The sequence below is a fragment of the Phyllobates terribilis genome, unplaced genomic scaffold, assembly GCF_046119375.1.
Source record: "Phyllobates terribilis strain yellow unplaced genomic scaffold, ASM4611937v1 Scaffold_7__3_contigs__length_470593459, whole genome shotgun sequence".
In the NCBI taxonomy this organism is placed as follows: domain Eukaryota; kingdom Metazoa; phylum Chordata; class Amphibia; order Anura; family Dendrobatidae; genus Phyllobates; species Phyllobates terribilis.
The window spans coordinates 367,493,579-367,503,064 of NW_027362767.1; the positions used below are offsets into that span (position 1 = coordinate 367,493,579).

The 9,486-nt window shown below is 40.0% G+C and overlaps 1 protein-coding gene across 1 annotated transcript; it reads right to left on the reverse strand.

Annotated features, from left to right (window-relative positions):
- Nucleotides 1-1,060: 1,060 nt before the first annotated feature.
- Nucleotides 1,061-6,534, reverse strand: LOC141153225 (type-2 angiotensin II receptor-like). The gene is made up of 2 exons (XM_073637926.1): nt 6,431-6,534; nt 1,061-2,886 (listed from the first exon to the last, which is right to left on the reverse strand). Exon 2 carries the CDS (start codon nt 2,838-2,840, stop codon nt 1,767-1,769), a length of 1,074 nt encoding a protein of 357 aa, XP_073494027.1. The 5' UTR covers nt 2,841-2,886; nt 6,431-6,534; the 3' UTR covers nt 1,061-1,766.
- Nucleotides 6,535-9,486: the final 2,952 nt, after the last annotated feature.

Genomic DNA, 9,486 nt, shown 5'->3' on the forward strand with positions numbered 1-9,486 from the left:
GGCCTAGAGAAGAGGCCGGAGCCTGAGAGGAGAAGGAGAAGTGGGCCTGGAGAAGAGGCCAAGGGAAGGAGGAGAAGACAGAACAGGAAAGAAGGAGAAGAGAGAGAGAAACAGAAGGGCTCAGGAACAAGAAGGTGGAAGGGACCCTAAGAACCCACGAGAATCCAGGGTGAAGGGTCAGGCAGATTAAGGGTACCGGATCCCAAGTTGGTGGAGGAGAAATTACCCTCAGCCAAAGACCGGTCGTCGTGATCATTTATTGGTGCGACACCTCATCAAACCTGCTAGGAAGGCACCATATAGGACAGCGGAGGACGGGGCCCACGTTTACCCGCACAAGTCCGCGGCAGCTGTACAAAAGTGGGTCACTGGTGAGGCAGGCCAGAGAAAGGATTAAAGGGGGTCCTGTGCCATGCTCCTGAACTGCCTGGGAGTTGACCGAGCCCCTCACCTGGTGGACGCAGCACGGCTCGGGCAGTCATTCCCTGCAGAAGTGACTTAGATATTAACCGTGAGTAAAGACCCTGGACTGCAGTACGTTGTCTGTGTGCTTTTTCGCTCCTCCGGCACTACCGGTACTGGGACTCTCACCACCATCACTCCCACCATCCACTACACTGCCCTGGGGCCGCACTCTTCCCGTGGGGAGTCACACTACCCCAGCTGCACACCTCATCAGCCCCAGCGGTCTGCATGCAGCGGCGGTTCCTAATAACCGCAATCCACGGGTGGCGTAGTCGGACATTATCTAAAGTACAGTAGCAGACTACCATTGGTCTGACCACCCTGAGCCGCGGGACCGGGCCGCCACTACTACTCCCAGCGTCTCCTTATTGCCCGGTTCCGCGTGCCCCACAGCCCAGGGGGCGAGTCACAATCCCATGCGTTTTTTCTGCCAGCGAGATGCAGAAACGCTCAGGAAAAATCCAGAGCATTTCTGCACCGTGGGCACACAGTACACAACAGGAGCTCATGTAGAAGATTATCTCAGCACGGGAACATTTTATTTAAACACATCCAAATGTGGAACTTATTATTATTCCAAGATCTATTGATTAAAATGTACTTTGTACATGACACAACCCCTTAAGAGATGATATTGTGACTTTAGCAGATTTTGTTAAGAGCACTGAACTCCAATAAACCCTGAAAAACCCTAAAAAAATGCCCAATATTTTCTTATGAGCTAAATAAGATTCACAAACTTTTTCAGTGTTTTATTGTTTCTTTTGCAGCCAATCTTCCCAGCTGTAGCTGTGTACTCCATAGATTACTTTTGGTTATGCAGCATCCTAAGTCTTGAGCGCAGCCCTGACCGGCATATTCTATGACTCCTAGTATGCAGCCTCCCAGTTTGGTATTGTTCTTCAAAGCTTTTTCTGTGGATTGCTTGCCCAAGCTGCTAACAGTACCTGTCAATATACATCGAGCTCTCCATGCAAATTAATATGGCAGGTGCAATAGATAACATTATGCATGTTTTATTTCACATACATACTCCCACTCATGATCGTTTCCTGGCTGCACATGCGCAATAGGTCAGCAAGAGCGTGTACTGTAAGAAACAACAAAAGTCCTTGGAACTTGAAACAACACGATGATACCAAGTACAGCCCATAAATGTAATCAATTATTTCTTACAACTTTGACTCATGTTGACTTCATATATATTTGACCAGAAAAATATCAACATGGCCACCCAACCATTTGTCTCCTAATGTTACAAAGTACATATGCTTTTCAAAAATCAGAAACAAGGTGCATAGTCATACTGTTGGGTTCTCATAAGTTCCATTTAGCTCCAGCTCTTTAGAATCATTCCCCCCTTTGGTGGAGTTCTGATGGCTGCTCGCGCTCTTTAATCGTCGCATACTACTAAACACATGCCTAAAATTCTCTCTGAACTGATTCCCGACAAAACAATACAATAAAGGATTAATGCAACTATTAGAAAATCCCAGGCAAATGCTCAAAGGCATACCAGCCTCGACAAAGTTCTTAGTTCTGCAGTCATTAATAATTTCCATTCTTGTTAGGACATCCAAGAAAGTCATTACATGGAACGGCAGCCAACAAATTAAAAAGCATACAACGATGGCGGTGACAATCTTCAGCACCCGATCTCTGGTCTTCTTGTTCAGTATGGATCCTTTCGTCTTTTTAAGATGCAATCCAATCATGAAGTAACAGGTCAGAATAATAGTTATTGGAAAGCAGAAGCCAAGAGTGATCTTCAGCAAGGCCATGGCCACACACCAGCTCGAATACTCCTCCTTGGGAAAGTCCATTATACAGGCATGGACATCAAGGTTCTTAATGTAATAAGTATTCCGGAAGTAGAACGTAGGAAGTGTTGACATGATGGCTAAAGCCCAAATGATAAAAGCCACAAGAATGGCTTGCTTTAGTGTTCTCCTTTGTGACCGGAGTGGATAAACGATGGCCATATACCGGTCAACGCTCATGCAACTGATGAAGAAGATACTGGCAAATATATTCAGGGTTAAAAGAGAGCTTGATATTTTACACATTACCGACCCAAACATCCAGTTTAAACCAAAGGCATAGTATGTCGCCCAAAAAGGTAGTGTCATCAGGAATAGCAGGTCGGCTATAGCCAGGTTTAAGATGTAAACGCTTGCCACAATTTTTAAGTCTCCTTGTAGACAAAAGACTGAGATGACCAAACTGTTCCCAATGAAGCCGAAGATAAACACAAAGGAGTAGAATGCCGGGAGCAGATCAAGCTGATAATCCGGAATAGTGTTATTAGCACAGGGCGATGGCAGAGACTGGTTACTGGTTACATTCCTAGTCGTTTCCTGCAGTTCTTCAATCATTATGGAGGAGACTCCTAAGGTTTCACCTTTGCCACCATGTAACAACCTGAGAAATATAATTATAGTTTATAAACATATAACATTTGGTTGTTCCTAAAGGATATTTAACCAATAATTTCAATAAACCGTAAAAGAAGAGACAAGTAGCACGCACCCTTGAATTTCCGTCAGGAAATAGTATTATAGAATGGATGATTCGGTTGTTTGAATTCATTACTAAGTATACGAAAATAGCAGCGGAAATTTGATTTTCGGGGCAAGATTCTTAGGTGACCTTTAAAAAGCCACATATAAAGCATTGTAATATAATGAGCTGCACCAAATGACAAATCCAGTTCTGCTACATCTGTATAAATACTAATTATTGGATGAATACTTTGCATATATGAATAGATTTTAAAAAAATGCATCTACTGTAGCTCATTTGTAAGGAATAAGTCAAAGGAAAAAAATATTCGAAAAATCATATGTTAATGAGAAACAAAAAACAGAGTATGGGCTTCATTCAGATGTCATTTGCTTTTGTTTGTTTTTTTGCTGTTTTAATGTTTTTTTGCACATCAGAAAAAAATGGACTGTTTTTCATCATTGTGCTGGATTTAATTTGCATCAGTTTTTCTTTCCGTGTTTCTGTTTTTACCATCACTATAGAATTCATTTTCCTTATATGCAAAAAAAAAAAATTCCAGCTTTTCTTACCCATTAAAAGTTAAAAATGGACACCACTCAGATGGCATATGAGTAATAATATTCTTTTTTTTTTCTCAGACCCATGGATTTCAATGGGTGAAATGGATTTATGAGTCACAAAAACAACTGGGGAATTTGAACAGCACCATAGACTATAATGGAAAATGTGAAAAACAGACGTCTAAAAGTAAAAAATGAAAGAAATGTAATATTTTACTTTATTATAAAGTTTCTTGTCCTGAGAAATGTATCTGCTTTTGGCATCTAAAAGATTTACACACTTGTGCTCTATATAAGTGATAGATTATATAATTCCATACATCCACATAGCAGCCTATGGGAAAGCCATGTGTACAATGATCTCCATTAACCCACTTTTTAAAGCTGAAATTCACAACCAGTAACCAAATAGTTAAAGTATGTAAGACAGATGTGCCCTCTTCCCAAATTTTGGATAATTTTAGTATGCAATTAATCATTTGTGTTATCTGCGGTTTTACATAGGACTTTAAATAAATTAATTACATTACCTTAATGAACCCCCCCCCCCCAAAAAAAAACAATAAAAAAACAGTTTAATGCCAAATATAGCCCGGCTATTTCTACATAATGGTTATTATGATGTGTACATATATATATATATATATATATATATATATATATATATATATACATATGAACCAGATAAACCTGACCAGCACCTCCTAGTGTGAACTGGTACCAGCTGATGTAACTATAAAATATATTAAAAAAGAATGCAGCAACACTCCATATGGCCAAGATACATCTTAACAATGAAAATGTTGGATCTAGACTGTTTTTTTGCTCAGCAACAAGTACTTAAAAAAAGGTTTATCGGGTTCATATTGTTATAATATCTGCACTCCTCCCATTAACCAGCAGGTGTTGTATAAACAGCTCTGCTTGCCCTTTAAATGTAGGTGCTTTAAGCCCACAAGAAGACATGTTTGTCCGTTTAGTTGTAGGCTTGTAGCCCAAAAGTGTCATGTAAGGCAGAGTAATTACCCATCAGGGGGAGGTTACCTTGCCGTGGTTGATGGGCACACATGAATTGGCCAATTTATGCGCTAAAAACCTTCGTTTTTTGTAAGTACTTGTTGCTGAGCAAAAAAACAGTCTAGATCCAATATTTTCATTGTTAAGACGTATCTTGGCCATATGGAGTGCTGCTGCATTCTTTTTTAATATATACACATATATATAAGTAAAATCATATTTTTATACATACACACACACATGTAAACATATATATATATATATTTATATATATATTTATATATACCCCATAAACATGCTTTCAGTAATTTATGGAATTTATGAATTGGACAACAGATGAGTTTGGCACAACTGTGATATATATTGTAGATTTACATAGGACTGCTAGTATACCTTGCAAAATATCTTATCACCTCCAAAAGCCTCAATTGATCCCCAAATTAGTTAAAGGGAATGTCAGCAGGATTTCACTCCCAAAATTATTTATATGCACATGTAGCTCTTTCAAAGAGATGTCCAGCAATACCTATTCATGGGCAATCCATCCTTCCATTACTGAGAAATCAGTTTTTGAATGGATATGCAAATGAGGCTGGAGAACTATAATAGATCTGAAGCCTCTGTCACTCCAGCTCTATTCCCCACCCAGCGCTGCCTCCTTCAGCTTGACTGACAGCCTCAATGCTGTGAGACTTCAGTCAAATATCCAAGGGGTAACGTTTCTCCTTGTGGAGAGTGACATGTTAAGCATTTCAAGGTGAGGAGACTTTTGAGCCTTGCAATGCTCCTCTGGGAAATATGCAAATTGTCTCTTCAGAGAGGAAGAGAACTAGAACTCTAGTGCCACCTACAGGAAGTAGCAATCCTAAAAGTCAATATCGACCCTTTAACGAGCCTTGTCACATGACTTAGGATAAAGCCAAAACCAACATCTCAGTTTGCAGACACTGTGTTTCGGGGTACTGCCCCTTGTCAGTGCAAAGTGTGAGATCTGGTTTGGCTGGATGAGAGGCGTTTGACTGTTCTTTCAGTCAAAGAAACTGTCAGCAGGAGGTGGTGGAGCAGCACAGGGAATAGAGGTGGAGTGACAAAGGCTTCAGATCTACCATAGCTCTTCAGCCTCATTTGCATACCAATGTAAACGCTGATTTCTCAGAGGAACAGACTAGCCATGTAAAAGTGTTGCTGGACTTGTCTTTGAAAAAGCTATACATGCATATAAAGAGTTTGGTGGTGAAATCCTGCTGACAGATTCCCTTTTAATGAAAAATTCGGTTCTACTGCATCAGTGATACGTATGTTTCGTAAAAACATCAGATGCCAGCTCTCAAGTAGCTCTAGTCAATTGAATAAAGTAATACTTATTAGATAAAAAAAATATTGAATAAGAAGAAACGTATATAACACTTATATAAAACAAAACAAATCTAAACTATTGCATGTAATTATACAACATTATATTACAATGGATATGCTACAATTTCTAAAACAATGTAAATTCACCAGGAGATAGAACAGGGGACACTTGGAGCCCTCACGTTGCCTCCCTGTGTCAATTTACAATCATTAGCCTCGTGTGTCCATGTGTTTAGAAAGGTGTTGTTGTTTTTCTCTTTTATATAAATTTCTAAGTTTCATACATGTTTATTCAATACATTTTAATATAATAAATAATGATCATTTTATACAAACAAGTAAGATAACTCGAGAGCCGGTGTGCGATGTTTTGATACTAATTGTGGTTTTGAACCATTTCCAATATTATTACTATGAATATGTATGTTACAATTTAATCTCTAATTAATTGCAGTATTAATTCAATAGACACATAGTAAGAAATAATTGGTGTCCCAAGGAGACTTATTACTCAGATTGTAACTTACCGTGGTAGAAGCCTCTGCTAGGAGCAGATGTCCTCTGCTCTGTGCTTGTCCTGGAGCAATTGCCTGAAAGGTCTGCTTTCTCTCTTATATCCTCTGTTTATCCCTCTGGGACATGTTAGTCTACAACACTGTGAGATCGGAATGGAAACTTTTGGCACACATCTTTTTGGCAACTTTAACTCATGTTCTCCCGTCACTTCACATTGTATATATAACTCATAAGAAGTCATCAGGGGGCAGAGAGAAATTCACACTAGATATTCCTCTAAGTCCTGATGTACATTTCCCTACAATTATGTCTCGGAAACGTCTACATTACATAAGAGTTACTCAAAGCTGTTCAATATGGTAACAGAAATTCTCTCGTAAAGGTTCACTCTTCCAAACAAGTCCCTTAAAGCTTGAATTATTATAAAATGTCCTAGATGAGTTGTCCCTTCGGGAAAATCCAGTGTTGCAACCATTTAATATCCCCTTCCACTGAATAAGTTGAATGGCCAACCATATAATGCATTGATGGTCTTACAAAGAGATTTTCTTTTCTGGCTCGTAGAGAGAATTCTTTAGTAGAGGATTCCCTCTATGACTGTCTTATTTGGGTATGTGCTTATAACGTCTTTTAGACGCCGACGTACTTACATCACTTTCATAGCAGGAAATGTTTGAAAAAAACACTGGCAGAAAATTAATGAATTATGTGGTAGTTTATCTGACAAAAGGACCTTTCTGTCCCCTCAGTCACCTGGGCCAAAGTGCTGCCTCTTCTGCTCCAATAGCAACCCTCTGGTACTATACCTATTCTTCAGAGATGTAGTAGTGTAGCATTTAATGGGTTATCCGGGACTATTTTTTTTATTTTTTTTAACAATGTGCCTGAGAACTGAAAGGAACATAGTTGATACCTTCCTGCCTGTTGTGCCTGGAGCCACTTTCTGGCGGAACAGAGCAGTCACATCTACAGAGCAGTGTCTTCTTTTCGTTCTACTCTGTTGATGGGCCGTGACTAACAATGTCATACTGATTGACAGCTGGCTCTCCACTACCTAACTGCGGGGGGCCAGCTGTCAATCAGCATGACATTGGAAGTCACGCCCTGTCGACAGAGCAGCCTGGAAGATGAAGAGCCGCTCTGTTGACATAGTGCAGCTGAATCGCTGGCTGGAGCAGTAAATGACCACTCTGAGCCGGTGCCGAACAGAGCAGGCAAGTAATTGCCTCTATTAATAACTACTAGTGATGAACGAATATGTTCTGTTAACCCTACCGGCGAGTATGCTTGGTTGCTCGCCGAGTATCTTCAGCGTGCTCGGGTGTTATGTTTGAATCACTCCGTGTGCATGATTTGCGACTGTTTGACAGCTTTAATACATGTGAGGAATGCCTAAGAAACAGGCATTCCTCACAGGTATTAAAGCTGTCAAACAGTCGCAAATCATGCGCACAGAGTGACTCAAACATAACACCCGAACACGCTGAAGATACTTGGGAAACACCCGAGCATGCTCGTAAATCTCGAGTAACGAGCATGCTCGCTCATCACTAATAACTACCTGTTTGTTGTTGTTTTTTACTTTGGACCTAAAAACTAAGTCCTAGACAACCTCTTTACAAGTCACACCAATGTTTGACAAGAGCCCAATGACCCCGTTGCACGTAAACAGTATTATAAATAGTAACAGGAAGCCTAGGACAGATTTTGTTCTGAGGTCCAGTACCTTTGATTTTCACCTGTGCTCTTCCATATAGCTCCGGACTGGTGAACGCATGGGAAAGAGTAAATGTTGTGGGTGAATTTGTCTGATTCTTGACGAGCCTGGTGTGATCACTATTATGGAGCACAAATGTCCACAGGGGGCACTTTTATTTTAGTGAAAGTTGCCAATTAGTCAATGAGGTAGAACAAATCTCATGATTATACAAGTTCTCAGACATCACCCAGTGATCTATAAACTGATTTGTTTACCACTTGATGCCCCGTTGAGTCTCCCAGGTTTCTCCTCCATTATTGACACGATGTCCTGTTCTCACACCACATCCATGACCAAATAAGATAAACATAGGTTTGACATTTATGGCTACAGAAATCCCAGCAAAATACATTTATAATGTCCATTGATCCCACGAGAGGTTAAAATAATATTCCAATTATTTCTATAAGTCTTACTGCCAACAGCACGAGGGGACATTTTATTAGGAGAGAGAAGTCATCTCTCTTGTATACAACAATCTGTCCTCACCCTCGTCATGCGGTTAGTGGTTACTCAATAGTCAGGATGACAAACTTTGGTTAAGAGGGCTATAGACTAAAAATACATGTATGCTCTTGTAAGAAATTACACAATACTTACTGGACATTCGCCAGCGTTATAAAGAAACATGGGAACATGACTTTTACATTGGTTGTCCATCGGATAGGTAATGACGTACTGATCATGGGGGTCTGATCACTGGGACCCAATTAGCAGAATGCAAAGTTTTTATCCCCAATGGAGAACTTTTATCCCTGTTACAAAATGGAGCCAACCACCGTTCCTTTTATTCTCTATGGGGCTGTCAGAAAAAGTTGACTGCAGCTCCCTATGGGGGAATGAATGCGTTGAGCTTGAGCACTGCCGCTTCATTGTAACAGCGATAATAGTGTCCCGCTCTGCCAATCATTGCAGGTCTTAGTGATTGGTCCCCCACCAATCAATAGGTTATCTCCTATCCTATGGGTAAGTGGTGACTTGGTTTCGCCCTAAAAACTCCATCAAGAGCAAAATGTTAGCAAAAATACCAATAATATGGAACAACTGGTATGGGGTCTTGTGGTGTAATAGTTAATATCACAGTATTTCAGATTTTAGGCAGACTGTGTGTCTTGTTGAGCACCTACATTTATTAGAGTATTATGCTATTATCTAATGCAAGGATTGCTTGGCCCTTTAGTTTTATCTTCTTCTTATCTTGTTCTATAATGAAGCATAATTATGTGCTATTATATTTGCGCTCATTGCTGATCATATATTTAACATACTTCTTTTTAGGTCTATAATGTAATGCAAAAATTCCAGTTC